This window comes from Armigeres subalbatus, chromosome 1 (assembly GCF_024139115.2).
Source record: "Armigeres subalbatus isolate Guangzhou_Male chromosome 1, GZ_Asu_2, whole genome shotgun sequence".
Taxonomy (NCBI): Eukaryota; Metazoa; Arthropoda; class Insecta; order Diptera; family Culicidae; genus Armigeres; species Armigeres subalbatus.
This window is the reverse complement of record NC_085139.1, coordinates 181,494,566-181,510,499: the sequence shown is the minus strand read 5'-3', so window position 1 is coordinate 181,510,499 and position 15,934 is coordinate 181,494,566. Positions and strand designations below refer to the sequence as shown.

General features: G+C 43.7%; 1 protein-coding gene across 1 annotated transcript in view; it reads right to left on the bottom strand.

Moving 5' to 3' along the window:
* Positions 1 to 14,670, bottom strand: part of LOC134205579 (E3 ubiquitin-protein ligase HECW2) — a 224,362-nt gene extending 209,692 nt beyond the window's left edge. Inside the window, exons 1-4 of the mRNA XM_062680942.1 lie at positions 14,127 to 14,670; positions 13,790 to 14,070; positions 11,527 to 13,736; positions 11,208 to 11,374 (exon numbers count right to left, since the gene is read on the bottom strand). Coding sequence (XP_062536926.1) covers positions 11,208 to 11,374; positions 11,527 to 13,736; positions 13,790 to 14,070; positions 14,127 to 14,179 — 2,711 coding nt within the window. The 5' untranslated portion in view covers positions 14,180 to 14,670. The remainder of the gene's footprint in view (positions 1 to 11,207; positions 11,375 to 11,526; positions 13,737 to 13,789; positions 14,071 to 14,126) is intronic.
* Positions 14,671 to 15,934: the final 1,264 nt, after the last annotated feature.

Sequence of the window (15,934 nt, the reverse complement as noted above, 5' to 3'; positions counted from 1 at the left end):
GTAAATTGTTTGACTGGGCTTATTCCGGACGACAGGTGGTGAAGCTGAGAATCATGAGTCGAGAAGTTTTGTACAATAAGCCACTTTAGCAAATATGATATGGAATTCCCAGAAGACTTCGCGTTTGTACAAGTATTCGACCTTTGAACAAATCTAGATGTAATGAGATCTTAATTGTGTTTAAAGGAGAATAGTTTTTAATTGATGACGACTATTACTTTACTACTGTTGCTACAGTAGCTTTTGAGAGTATTTAACAAGTGGGAAAAGTAGGCGAAAGATAACTGCTGACTGTCAATACAAAATTATCATTTTTGGCACTTGACCCTCTACCACCCAAATTTTTGTTTTCGCACATTCATTAAAAAATCCTTCCAGCGCTTAAAGAGGGGAATAAAAGTTTATTAACAAATGGCGAAAAGGCTCAAAAACTTGCTCAGCAGTTTTAAAGTGCCAATAATTTTAGTCTAGATCTCACTAGTCCAATTGAGGATCAGACTTAACGGAGCTTCGAAGATATTCTCAATCAAGAGAATGTTTTTGACCCTTCGTTGGGAACTAATTTGGATGAAGTGAGATCTTTTACAAGAAAATTTAAAAATATGAAAGCCCCTGGCGATGATGGTATTTTCTACATACTTATCAAAAAATTTCCTGAGAGCTCTTTAGTCTTTTTGGTTAAATTATACAACAAATATTTTCAATTGGCATACATCCCAGATAAATGGTAAGACGCCAAAGTTGTTCCAATTTTGAAGCCGGACAAAATTCCAGCTGAGGCTTCTAGTGATAGTCCAATCAATTTGCTTTCTTCAATAAGCAAACTGTTTGAAAAGATTATTTCAAATAGAATGATGGTTCATATTAGTGACAATTATATTTTTGCTGATGAGCAATTTGGTTGTCGCCATTGGTTGTCGCCATGGGCAATCAACTACTTATCATCTATTACAAGTTACGAATTTATTTCGACTCAACAAATCTGAAAGATATTCGACTGGAGATGATCTTCTTGAAATAGAGAAAGCATTTGACAGTGTTTGGCATGAAGGTTTGATTGTAAAATTGATGAATTTTAATTTTCCACTGTACATTATGAAACTGATAGAAAATTATCTCCCGAACAGCAAACATGTTGTAGAGAAGTTACAGTAACTCATATACAACCAAATTTGGTCACATTTGAGTTGTTGCAGCCAAATCAGTGTGAGCTGCGCTACTCGGGTTATCAGATCTGATAGATTATTTGTAAGAGCTTGTGTTACTCAAGGAACCATATTGGGGCCCTTATTGTATAACATTTTTACTTCTGACTCACCTGTGTCATTTGTAGTAGATTGCAAAAAAGTTTGGATATTTTCTCCACTTACTTTGGACAAGTAGGAAATTTCCCCGAATACTTCCAAAACTTGCAATCTTCTATCGCAACGATTAGCTCCTTGTAGCCTTAGTATAAATGATTAGGTTAAGTTTAGTTTAAGTTGGTCGGGGTTCAGCCAAATCACACTAAGCGACAACAAAAAATTACCCATTTTTGTGCTCAAACTTTCGTTTAGCAGATTTAGTTGGCCGCAAATCGTATCGGTTATCCCTCAATCCCATAATTGAGGATATCCCATTGCAAACGTAAGCTTAAATTGATATGAAACTAATTCCGTTATCTTTGTACGAACAAAATATCACAAGTCAGTCGAAAAGCCAGTCGAAAAGCCATCAAATAAATACTATGGAAAAGGTAGGTAGAATGTTTGCTTCTTCATTTATTTATACCAATACAAACAAGCAAGCGAAACTAAAAGACCCTTTCTAACTGTTCTTGTATTTTTCATAGGTAACATGTTGAGAAAAATTAGGGCAGCGGGGACTATGTCCAAGGGCTTGACGATCCCTCCCCAAGCCATCTGCGAGTTGTGGGGCTTACCTAGGTGGTGGGGTTTGACAGTGGGCCCTGTTAAACCTCTATAAAAAGCTACATGTATCCACAAGTAGGCTCCGCTCAAAGCGCACAAGCTCAAGTCCTGGTGTAATGTGGGACGCTATACAGCCCTGACACGACGGCCCTCCCTTGAGACAGGAGGTTTGCGCAGGCCCAATAAGCCGCCTGAAGAACCAATAATTACGAACAATATAAGAGATAATGCGACTCGATATAATCGGCAAAGACCTAGGCGACGAATAAAGGATCACGATTGAAAGCTTAAAACATGGAACTGCAAGTCGCTAGGTTTCGCAGGTTGCGACAGGATGATCTACAATGAATTACATCTCCGCAACTTCGACGTCGTGGCGCTGCAGGAGATTTGCTGGACAGGACAGGAAGTGTGGAAAAGCGGGCATCGAGCGGCTACCTTCTACCAAAGCTGTGGCACCACCAACGAGCTGGGAACCAGCTTCATAGTGCAGGGTAAGATGCGCCATCGTTTGATTGGGTGGCAGCCAATCAACGCAAGGATGTGCAAGCTGAGAATTAAAGGCCGTTTCTTCAACTATAACATCATCAATGTGCACTGCCCACACAAAGGGAGACTCGACGACGAGAAAGAAGCGTTCTACGCACAGCTGGAGCAGACATACGATGGATGCCCACTGCGGGACGTAGGGGTAGGAAGGGAAGAAATGTATAGACCGGTCATCGGACCGGATAGTCTGTATACCGTATCGAACGACAACGGCCAACGATGCATAAACTTTGCAGCTTCCCGCAGAATGTTAGTCTGAAGCACCTTCTTTCCCCGCAAAAATATCCACAAGGCCACATGGAGATCACCTAACCAAGAAACGGAAAACCAAATCGACCACGTTCTAATCGACCTTCTCCAACATCACGAACGTACGCACTTGCCGCAGTGCGAATATTGAATCCGACCACTACCTCGCTGCAGTATGCCTGTGCTCAAAACTCTCGACGGTGTACAACACGCGTCGAAGTCGGATGCCGCGGCTTAACATTGGGCGGCTACAAGACTACAAGACTACAAGAATACGCGCAGCAGCTTTAAGTGGCACTCCCAACGGAAGAGCAGCTAGGCGCAGCATCTCTTGAAGATGGCTGGAGAGATATTCGATCCGCCATTGGAAGCACCGCAACCGCTGCACTTGGCACGGTGCCCCCGGATCAGAGAAACGACTGGTATGACGGCGAATATGAGCAGTCAGTAGAAGAGAAGAATGCAGCATGGACGAGATTTCTGCAACACCGCACGAGAACGAACGAGCCACGATATACACGGGCGCGGAACAGACAAAACTCGATTTTCCGGAGGAAAAGCGCCAGCAGGTAGATCGAGAACGTGAAGAGATGGAGCAACTGTACCGCGCTAATGATACACGAAAGTTCTATGGGAAGTTGAACTGTTCACATAAGGGCCACGTGCCACCAGTGTTGGTAAAATCACTCATAAATCTCAATCAACGAGCGCTCCCGTGCGATAGAAATCGTCTGCGATTTTAAAGGAATGCATCACGCTTGAATTTTTCATGCTAAAACGCATAATTTTGGTTTAAAATCGCATTTGAAATCAATTTGGAGGCAATTTATTGCTTATACATAAAATAGTGTCTAATGTTTTATGCGACAAACGTCAATTCATTGTTTTTAACGAAAGAGAACAAAAGAAAACCTACGATTATTCAAATGAATTATTCAACTCATCCATGAGATTTTAGGTGCTGAGTTGGGTGCGTTTCAACTCACGCTTGATTTGAATCATCCATGAGTTTTGAGATTTTGAGTTTTTACCAACACTGCGTGCCACAGCCCGATATGTGTAAGGACATAAACGAGAACCTTCTTACAAACGAGCGTGAGGTGATCCGAAGGTTGCAGGTTGCGGCAGCACTACGAAGAACACCTGAATGGCGATGTGGCAGACGAAGATGGCGGTATTGCGATGGACCTGGGAGAACGCGCGCAGGACATAATTTTACCGGCTCCGGATCTCCAGGAAATCCAGGATGATATGGGCCGGCTGAATAACAACAGAGCCCCCGGGGTTGACCGACGACCAGGAGAGCTATTTAAACACGGTGGTGAGGCACTGGCTAGAGCGCTGCACTGGGTCATTACCAAGATTTGGGAGGAGGAAGTTTTGCCGCAGGAGTGGATGGAAGGTGTCGTGTGTCCCATCTACAAAAAGGGCGATAAGCTGGATTGTAGCAACTACCGCGCAATCACATTGCTGAACGCCGCCTACAAGGTACTCTCGCAAATTTTATGCCGTCGACTAGCACCAATTGCAAGGGAGTTCATGTGGAAGTACCAGGCGGGTTTTATGGACGAATGCTCCACCACGGACCAGGTGTTCGCCATTCGCCAAGTACTGCAGAAATGCCGCGAATACAACGTGTCCACATATCATCTATTCATCGACTTCAAAGCCGCATATGATACAATCGATCGGGACCAGCTATGGCAGCTAATGCACGAACACGGATTTCCGGATAAACTGACATGGTTGATCAAAGCGACGATGGATCGGATGATGTGCGTAGTTCGAGTTTCAGGGGCATTCTCGAGTCCCTTCGAAACCCGCAGAGGGTTACAGCAAGGTGATGGTCTTTCGTTTCTGCTATTCAACATCGCTTTGAAAGGGGTAATACGAAGAGCAGGGATTAACACGAGTGGTACAATTTTCAATAAGTCCGTCCAGCTATTCGGCTTCGCCGACGACATAGATATTATGGCACGTAACTTTGAGAAGATGGAGAAAGCCTACATCAGACTGAAAAGGGAAGGATTGGACTAGTCATCAACACGTCGAATACGAAGTACATGATAGGAAGAGGTTCAAGAGAAGACAATGTGAGCCTCCCACCGGAAGTTTGCATCGGTGGTGACGAAATCGAGTTGGTGGAAGAATTTGTGTACTTGGGCTCACTGGTGAGTGCCGAAAATGATACCAGCAGAGAAATTCGGAGACGCATAGTGGCTGGAAATCGTACGTACTTTGGACTCTGCAAGATGCTCCGATCGAATAGAGTTCGCCGCCGTACCAAACTGACAATCTACAAAACGCTCATTAGACCGGTAGTCCTCTACGGACACGAGACCTGGACGATGCTCGTGGAGGACCAACGCACACTTGAAGTTTTCGAAAGGAAAGTGCTGCGTACCATTTATGGTGGGGCGAAAATCGGACGACTGTGGTGGGCCGGGCACGTAGCCAGAATGTCGGACAGTAACCCGGTGAAAATGGTTCTCGACAACGATCCGACGGGCACAAGAAGAAGAGGTGCGCAGCGGGCAAGGTGGATCGATCAGTTGGAAGATGACTTGCGGACCCTCCGTAGACTGCGTGGTTGGCGACGTGTAGCCATGGTACAACAATTATGCTCAGATTGTTTGAGCCTTCCAAATAAAATACTGCCAAATATGATTTAAAAATGAAGAGCATATCATTTTAAAATCATATTTGGCGTAGAATAATGTATGAAATCAAGGAACTGACGTCGTAGTATCATATTAATCATTAATGTTCGTTGGTCAGTTGGGCCTTAAAAAATTCATAATAATAATAAATCGTACATAAATTTTGATAAGGAAAACAGAATAATCCAGATAGGGAAATATTGATAAGGAAAACAGAATAATGATGGTGCCTTTCTCGTGTATTATAAAACAAGAAACACAGGGGGTCAAAATTACACTTTAGGGAGATAGATTCAGCTATTTCCATCAATTCACATTTATTTGCGTTCATTTGAATGCATTTCAGCACGTCACGAAAAAAAATGATTTTGATGTTTTTTTTTCAAGGAGGACCCTTTGGAAATATGAGAAAAAAACAATGTTTTTTTTAATAATTCCGGAACGAAATGGCCGATTGGTCTAATTTTCAATAGCAAAAAAATAAGAAGGATTCTGCGTGGAATGCAACCTTTGCAAGCAAATCATACAAGGCTAAGTACAAACAAGTGTGTCTCACATTTTTTTTTGTACACACACACATACACATACATACATACATACATACACACATACAGACATCACCTCAATACGTCGAGCTGAGTCGATTGGTATATATCACTATGGGTCTCCGAGCCTTCTATCAAAAGTTCGATTTTAGAGTGATCCTATAGCCTAGCCTTTACGTATACTTAATAAACGCGAATGGCAAAAACATACACCTGAGATTTTTGGACACAAAGCACAATATAAGCTAAGCTTTATTTTTTGCTGAAAATGAAAATAGGTGTAACTCATAAGATATATGAAACTGAAACTGAAAATTAACGAAATATATGACTCTTCATAAAGTTCGCTTGAATTCCCATTATTCCGAAGTCTCGGAGTGAAGCTTCCGAGCCTCCAGAAAAGCGGCTTTCGAGCCGCTTAAAAGAAGGCTTCAATGTATCTTGAAAGGATACCTCTGAGCCTCTTGAACGTAAGCTTCCAAGCCTTAAGAAAGATGAATTTTGAGCCTTTGAAGAGAGCCTGCCGAGCCTCTTGAAAGCAGGGTTCCGGGCCTCTTGAAATGAGGCTTCCGGGCTTCTTCAACAGAGGCTTCCGGTCCTCTTGAAAAAAGGTTTCCGGGCCTAGTACAAGGAGGCTTCCGGGCCTCTTGAAAGGAGGCTTCCGAGCCTCTTGAAAGGAGGCTTCCGAGCCTCTTGAAAGGAGGCTTCCGAGCCTCTTGAAAGGAGGCTTCAGGCCTCTTGAAAGGAGGCTTCTGAGCCTCTTGAAAGGAGGCTTCCTGAGCCTCTTGAAAGGAGGCTTCCAGAGCCTCTTGAAAGGAGGCTTCTGAGCTCTTGAAAGGAGGCTTCCGAGCCTCTTGAAAGGAGGCTTCTGAGCCTCTTGAGAGGAGGCTTGAGCCTCTTGAAGGAGGCTTCCAGGCCTCTTGAAAGGAGGCTCTGAGCCTCTTGAAAGGAGGCTTGAGGCCTCTTGAAAGGAGGGCTTCCAGCTCTTGAAAGGAGGCGAGCCTCTTGAAAGGAGGCTTCCGAGCCTCTTGAAAGGAGGCTTCCGAGCCTCTTGAAAGGAGGCTTCCGAGCCTCTTGAAAGGAGGCTTCCGAGTCTCTTGAAAGGAGGCTTCCGAGCCTCTTGAAAGGAGGCTTCCGAGCCTCTTGAAAGGAGGCTTCCGAGCCTCTTGAAAGGAGGCTTCCGAGCCTCTTGAAAGGAGGAGCTTCCAGGCCTCCTAGAAAGGAGGCTTCCTGAGCTTCTTGAAAGGAGGCTTCCGAGCCTCTTGAAAGAATGCTTCCGAGCCTCTTGAAATGAAGCTTCTGATTCTCTTGAAAGTAGGCTTCCGAGCCTCTTGACAGAAGTCTTTGCCCCTTGGAAGGAAGCTTCCGAGCCTCTTGAAAGGAGGCTACCGAGTCTGTTGAAAGGAGGCTTCTGAGGCCTTGAAAGGAGGCTTCCGGAGCCTCTTGAAAGGAGGCTTCCAGAGCCTCTTGAAGGAGGCTTCCTGAGCCTCTTGAAGGGAGGCTTCCAGGCCCTCTTGAAAGGAGGCTTCTGAGCCTCTTGAAAGGAGGCTCTGAGCCTCTTGAAAGGAGGCTTCCGAGCCTCTTGAAAGGAGGCTTGAGCCTCTTGAAAGGAGGCTTCCTGAGCCTCTTGAAAGGAGGCTTGGAGCCTCTTGAAAGGAGGCTTCCAGGCCTCTTGAAAGGAGGCTTCTGAGTCTCTTGAAAGGAGGCTTGAGCCTCTTGAAAGGAGGCTTCCAGGCCTCTTGAAAGGAGGCTTCCTGAGCCTCTTGAAAGGAGGCTTCTGAGGCCTCTTGAAAGGAGGCTTCCGGGCCTCTTGAAAGGAGGCTGGGCCTCTTGAAAGGAGGCTTCCGAGCCTCTTGAAAGGAGGCTTCCAGGCCTCTTGAGGAGGCTTCCAGGCCTCTTGAAAGGAGGCTGAGCCTCTTGAAAGGAGGCTTCCGGAGCCTCTTGAAAGGAGGCTTCGAGCCTCTTGAAAGGAGGCTTCCTGAGCCTCTTGAAAGGAGGCTTCCGAGCCTCTTGAAAGGAGGCTGGGCCTCTTGAAAGGAGGCTTGAGCCTCTTGAAAGGAGGCTTCCGAGCGTTTTGAAAGGAGGCTTCCGAGCCTCTTGAAAGGAGGCTTCCGAGCCTCTTGAAAGGAGGCTTCCGAGCCTCTTGAAAGGAGGCTTCCGAGCCTCTTGAAAGGAGGCTTCCGGGCCTCTTGAAAGGGGGGTTCCGGGGCCCCTGGAAGGGGGGCTCCGGGGCCCCTGGAAGGAAGGCTTCCGAGCCTCTTGAAAGGAGGCTTCCGAGCCTCTTGAAAGGAGGCTTCCAGGCCTCTTGAAAGGAGGCTCTGGGCCTCTTGAAAGGAGGCCTGGGCCTCTTGAAAGGGAGGCTTCCGGGCCCCTTGAAAGGAGGCTTCCCGAGCCTCTTGAAAGGAGGCTTCTGAGCCTCTTGAAAGGAGGCTTCCAGGCCTCTTGAAAGGAGGCTGGGGCCTCTTGAGGGCTTCCAGGCCTCTTGAAAGGAGGCTTCCTGAGCCTCTTGAAGGAGGCCTGAGCCTCTTGAAAGGAGGCTTCCGAGCCTCTTGAAGGAGGCTTGAGCCTCTTGAAAGGAGGCTGAGCCTCTTGAAAGGAGGCTTCCGGGCCTCTTGAAAGGAGGCTTCGAGGCCTCTTGAAAGGAGGCTGAGGCCTCTTGAAAGGAGGCTTGAGCCTCTTGAAAGGAGGCTTCCGAGCCTCTTGAAAGGAGGCTTCCGAGCCTCTTGAAAGGAGGCTTCCGAGTCTCTTGAAAGGAGGCTTCCGAGCATCTTGAAAGGAAGCTTCCAGGCTTCTTGATCTTCTCTGATCTGTTTAAAAGGAGGTTTTAGAGAAACGTAGAAGGACGCTTCCAATCCTCTTGCATCGAAGCCACTGAGCTTTTCGGGAAAAAGCTTTCATGTCTACACATACCTATATCAAAACTTTATAAATAAAATGTGATAAAAATTTGAAATACATCCGCCATTATGCAGTTTTGCCCGAGGTACCCCCTGGGCCCGGTACAGGTACCCCAGATTGAGATCCGCGGAACTAGATGAAAACACTAAACGTGAGTATAGTTAGACACTAGTAAAAATAGACACATTTTTATTGACAAAATATATAGATTTAATGTATAATGTGTTTTTTTGCGCACACATTACCATTCTCAAGCGAAGTGCAAAAATTATCCATTTTCGAATTCAATGTGTGTGGTCTCAGATAGGCAATAATTTGATTTATGTGTGGATCCATATTGATTATATTTGTGTACTATTGTATACTGAGATTTTCAACAGTGTATGATCTAACAAAGTTGTTTACATATATACTAGGGTGGTTCAAAAAAATCGATTTTGCTCCACAGCGCTCATCTGATTCTGTATCATGTTCTGGGTGTCCTCTGAAAATTTGAGCTCATTTAGATTCAAACTGATTTAGCACAAGCCGTTTAAAGTTTGCATGCAAATTAGTATGGGGAAGTTTATTTTTCATTATACTGATAATGACGCTTCCTCCTTAAGCGCAGCTTAAAAGAAAACCTACATAGCTAAAAGGAATACTCAAGAGCTTTCACTCAGCGAAAATCGCATCTTAATTAATCGTTCCAATAATTAGTAATCGAATTTAATCTATGCCGTGGTTTTCTGGAGCTAATTGCGTAACTCCTCAACAGGCAACATTGCTGCTCGTGGCGCGAAAGATAGCACACACAAATTCAGGTTACTATGTTGCACTGCACGTTTCAGTGATGCCCTCAAGGAAGTTTAACGATCATGACTAAAGATTCGCAACATTTCTTAAAATCGATTACTACATATTGGTGCGATTAATAAACATGCGGTTTTCGTTGGGTGAAAGATGTTGAGTATGCCTTCTAGCTATGTAGGTTTTCTTTTAACCTGCGCCTAATGGGAAAGCGTCGTTAACGGTATAATGAAAAATTAAATTCCCCCATACTTTCCCCCAAATTCCCCCATTTGCATGCAAACTTTAAACGGCTTGTGCTAAATCAATTTGAACCCAAATGAGCTCAAATTTTCAGAGGACACCCAACATGATACAGAATCAGATGAGCGCTGTGGAGCAAAATCGATTTTTTGAACCACCCTAATATATACATTAAAAACATTAATAGGGGAAATTTATCAATACAAACCGTAAAATACCCACTTTGGCGAGTTTTGTTCAAATTATCGGAAATCAATTTCGTCTTTTTGTCACCTTTGGAAACAAAAGGTATAAAGCCTAGATCATTTAGAAATGGGGCACTCCATTTTTTGAATAGTGGCGTTTCTAGTGGTCGGATATGCAAGTTTTTCACAGCGTTTCATAAGTAGTAAACCATTATTTTCGATCTATTTGTTTCACAGTTTGAAACTAACGTGGTTTCAAAATATTCACCATGTAGGAAGAGAAGCGATAAATAATACTGTACAGTCCTGCAAAATCCATCTTCGTCAAAAGCCGGATTTTACCCTTCATTCAGTCCCATGATGGCCCATTCACGTTTTGGCTTGATTTAGCCAGCTGCCATTATAACAAGGATGTGCTACAATGGTACTACAATAGTGGAGTCCAGTTCATCCCAAAGAACCTGAATCCATCAAATTGTCCTCAGTTTTATACAATGGAGTAATTTTGGGTAATTATTAACCAGAAACTAAAGATGAAAGGAGCAGCCACCACTGACATTCGTCGTATGAAGAATTGGTGGAATCAGCTAGCCAAAATTATGACTGGAGAAGGTGTGCGCCGACTGACACGCGGCATCAACAGGAAACTGCGAGAATTTCTTCGAAAAAACGATGCATGATTCGTTTCAGACATTCATATGAAATAGAATAGCAAATATAACTTTTGTTCCATTCCTATAAAGTTTTTCGATCAAAATCAAAGTTAAAAAAAAATATACGCATTTGTAATTGCCCTATTTCTACATGATCCGGTCTTTATGTACATTTCATGTACGAGAAATGCTAAAAAAAATCGTTTTCCAGCTGAGAATCCAGTTTTCAACCTTATGAATTTGATTAAAAAATCGTTTTCCAGATGAGAATGCAGTTTTCAACCTTCTGAATTTGATTAAACTCTTGGGTAAAATAAATATAATAGTGTAAATTGAATGTGTATGAGGTCAAGTTATCAAGTACAACTCACCAGCTAGATTCAACAAATTCAAATATCACGAAAACCCACCCAAGCAAATCACCAAGCACCAAGTATCATTAATCAAACAAACCAGTTCATTGTCGGTACTCTAACTCCAAACATTGGTTTCCTCTGTGACTTATTCATAAGTGGCATTCACTTACCTCAGCAGGATCGTCAGTTGCAGGTCATGGCTGAGACGATCCAAGGCTGCCGTTCCTTCCACTCGAATGGAGTTTATTTTGTCGCGGAGATTTCGCGAGCAAGCAGCCGCACCGTGGCGTTCCCGCAAAATCTCCAAAATATTTGGTTGCCGAAGGAATGCAACGACCTTAACGCAGGAGAAAACAATAAATACGAAATAAAATTATGTTTTATTTAATTTGTTTTGAATGGTTTTACGAGACGAGATAGTAACAACCATTTCGCGGCAGCACTAGCACGTCATCATCAAAATAAAAAAACACCAATATCCCTACGCACCTTATCATTGTAAGCCACCGGAATCTCTGGCGACCCAATGCTCAAACGTGGCAATGCTGGTGGCCGAGGTGGTGGAATGGGCGCAATATCCACCGGAGCCACCGCAGAGGCAGCGATCAACTGCTCGGGTATATGTCGGGCCCGAAGGCAGTCGGTAGGCACTCGCGGGTCCATGAAAGACGTTCGCCGATTGGCGTGATCGATGAAGAACTGTTTGCCACTCTGGTCCATTTTGGTTTCCCACCCGGACGGCAGGTCTTTGTCCGGCGAGGCGAAACAGTTGACCAGTGCCACCAGATCGCGGTTATGTTGGTAACGTGAGAAGCAGGTCGGGTCCCTCCGTACCCGCGAGACCATGTGTTTCAACGCTGCATTGCGATTGTAGATCAGTATGGCATCAGTGTTGGTGTGTAGCATAGAGTAAAAATCTGGCCGACAGATCATCAGTAGGGCCGGGTGAGCCGCGCGGTCAAACTGTAGGTTTTCGATCTGCGCAGCATTGATAGCAACTGCAATAGCGGATGCCCCCTGGCGTGGATTGATAGGTTCGAAGCCGAACCTAGGAGGACTTCGACTTGCACCGTCTCGTCGATCATAAATGGTTCTCCTGATGGACTGATAGCGACGATCAAGCTGCTGACGGTGCTGTTCAGGGCCGTTTATTCCCGAATGTGCACCTGGTCTCTGCCATGATGTGGTTCTTGTGGCATGATCAATGTAAAAAATTCGACCGTGGCTATCCATACGCGCCTCCCATGCCGGTGGAAGCGGCTCGTCAGGCTCAGCCAGGGCCCCTCGAGCACGCTCCGGTATGGACGGAAGTCTTGTGCTGGTTAAATGGCGAACCGGAGAATCAGTCTCAATTTCGTCTTCTCGTCCTTCTCCCACTCTCAACTGATCAACACGATTGCCGGTGGCGGTTACCAGCTCATTGTACCGCATTTCAGGAGACATTATCGTTTCTGGTGAGAAAACATTTCTTGGCCTTAGATCAGGAGGACCAAAGTTATCGGAGAGGACACGAAGTCTTCGGGCATGATGTGTTGGGGTTGGTGGACAAATGAGATCATTACGGGAGCAGCCCACCCGTGTTAACGGGCGAGGTTGCGGTCGGATCGGTTTTGGATGCATGATAACCGGCGATGACCGGTCAGGTGAATGCTCCAAAGGTGATCCCGAGCGAGTTGACGATCCAGAAGGAGGACTCCTTGCACAAGGTGACAAACTCTGGATGGGGAATATGACATGGGTTGCTCTTATTGGTTCTCCGACAAGTAGATCGCCTGTAATTATCGAACTATTTAAAGAGTGCTTAGCCCTTCCATTGGACAAAGCTCTTGTCAAGGGTCTATGTGGATTTATATTACTAGTTTCACTATTGATACCAATGGCAGCGGATTCATTCGAACACGATGGTTGTTGCTCCACTTCTGGAAAATTATACTCAGCTCTACAAGTTTTCCTCAAGGGGGGCTTTGTTACGTTACTAGTACTAGGTTCATTTACTTCAGCCACAGTCTCTATGTCCGGATTTGCATTTCTGTCTAATCTTGCTAACCTCAAGGGTGTATTATCCGACAAACTACCATCTGTTTCTGGAGTTGCTAATGGAGCACTTTCGTTTATGCCCTCCAAAGGTTGCTTAATTACACGAGCAACTTTTTCATGTCGAAGCTGCTTTGGATTCTGCTCATAGAACTCTCCCGGAACAAATTCAACACCAGACGTAGAAGCTTCTGTAGATACCCCATATGACTGTTCGTCTGTGTCTATAATATCGAACGAAAATTCTTCTGATCCTTGCTGATGCTGCTGTTTCCGTTGGTGCTTCGGAGGCCAAGATCGTTCCAAAGGACGATGCACTTGAACCGTCGGACTCGTTGTTTGCCTCTGAGATGGTTTCCCTTCGGTACCTTGCACATCACCAGTGGCAGTTGTCCAAATCTGAAGATAGTCTTGCGAGGGCGAAGATTTAAGGGATCCATTTGGACGGACTTTCTTTTTGGTCCCATTCACGATTGGTTCTTCAAGTGATGTTGATGCTGCTTTGGCTTTACGACGTACTCCGGAACATGGAGCTGAAGAGCTGGATGATCCACATGATTCGGCATGGTGGCCACTGTTGGAGGTTGGAGATGTTGCTGTACAGCATACGGGTGAAGGCTTATTGGACGGTACGCTTGCGCGACCCGGAGATGCTGCATCGCCATCTGAAAGACAAGTTCATATATACGCATTCTTTTTCAATAAAATCTGATTTTACCAATAAAGTGAAGGTTGGCTCCATCACTTGCATTATTATTCGGCTGTTGAAGACCTCCAGATGTGTCCTGGTTCGCCAAGGTTTCAAAAATCTTCAAGTCCAAGCATTCCTCATACGGTGTTGGTGGGAGATTCTCTTGATCTTTCAGTTCAGGTGGTTCATCCTCATCATCGTCAGCAGTTTTCAACGCAATCGATAATCGTGCATGTGGATCTATTTCTGAGATACCGACTGCGCCTTCCAGTTCTTCCTCTGTTTCTTGGGTAGTTTCCTCAGAATTGCTAGAATATAAACTTGTTTAGCCTAAAATAATTTATGTGCATACTCGTTTGCATACGTAAATGAGTTGGTAACTGAAGCAGCATCATGATGGTCAGAAGTAGATTCCATTTTAATAATGTACAATCTATTCGCTGACTTAAATATCTCCGTTGTAGCTTCAATATGCGGATTAGCTTGCTATCATCACATATTACACATTGATGGCGACAGTCTGTCTAGCCACCATTAAATCCAGGCATGGCATTTTTTTCGATTTTACTAACTCATGTTCTTCCTCGCCGCGATAACTACATAGCACTTTACTGACTTTAATTCAATTTTGATTCATTTGATGATTATAAAATAAAACCATTGTAAATAGAGAGCTATTTGGTGCAATCATATTCAATAAAACATAAAACACTTTGTTAAGATTTCCTTCTCCGAGATAACTGAATCACTGGTTCATTACATATTTTAGTAGATTTTTCCTATATCGTTCACTTCTGCGTCACAAAATATCACCAATCATCGTGCAACCACTGCAATTATACTGCATTTTACTACATTTTCTTAGTGCTACCCTTTAAACAGATTGCAAACAATGAAATTATTCCAACTATAATTCTAATGGGAACGAAAAATCGTTTTTGACAACGCAAATGTCAAACTGTGACACTCGATGCATGCTGAACGCACACCAGCAACGATGGTTCCGCCACGCACACTACCCAAAGGGGACCGCGTGGCGCACGTGTATAAACAAAAACAAACCGGTGTATGCAGCGTAAAAACGACTGCAACATGCTGGCAAGGACGCCAAAAACAGCTGATTGCCACCATGGCTCTCCCGTTCTGTTGGAGAGATGTATGCAGGGAGCGTTTGGAGCTGAGAAGTAATATTATCTGTGCTGTCACCGTTACCGAAGAGAGCTGACAGCATGGTTCGTGTATTGGGAAGTGTTCTGATGAGGCTATCTATCGGGGAAAATTGATGTAGCCATGCAATAGAAACGGCAGATTAATAATTTCAATAATACCCTAAGGTCAGTGAGTGAAACATATTTTCCTTTCGATCGAATAAACTTTCTTATAAATTACGACGAAACTTCTCTGTAGACCAATGTGTTTTGATGGAGTTAACTTCCAGTTTTAAATGTATGTTTCAACTGCATGTCATTTATAAATAATTTTCATAACTTACTAATTTAGTAATGCTTTTCAATTAATTTTGAGGTTAGCTTACAGTTTTAAATTCCCTCGTCTGCTTTCCACCTATTGTAACATTTTTTCTGTTGTTTCGGTTGTAGGGTTGAGGCAGGCATTTTCGTTTCATCATAGTCTCGAAAACCTATTTTGTGGAAAATTTTCAATTATTTATGTGAAAAAAATGATTTTGTGGAAAATTTTGTAATTATTTATTGCTAATATTGATATGAGGGAACTGTTCCGATTTCCATCTCACTGAACATATATTCATCCCATCGCAAAACAAAGAAATACAGCACCAATCACGTCGCTTCTTTTTGCTAACACGCGTGCTCTCTGCTGAAAATATCACAAAAATAAGAAACAAACCAAATTTCTTTTCATTGCTCTGTTTTTGATGGTATGGAAATAGGAGCTATGGGATGAAGTGCCGAACAGTTCCCCTATTTATGGAAATTTTGAATTTTTTGTCCTGAAACATTTTGATTTTTTTACGGGAAAATCTTTTTTAATTATTGCAATTTTTGTTTCTAAAAATTCTAATTTATTTTTGTTTTGTGGAAAATTCTCAATTGTTTATGGAAATTTATATAAATAACACAAATAATGCAAAATTTTCATAAACAATTAGGAATTTTCCACAAAACAAAAGTAAATTAGCACTTTTAAAAGCAA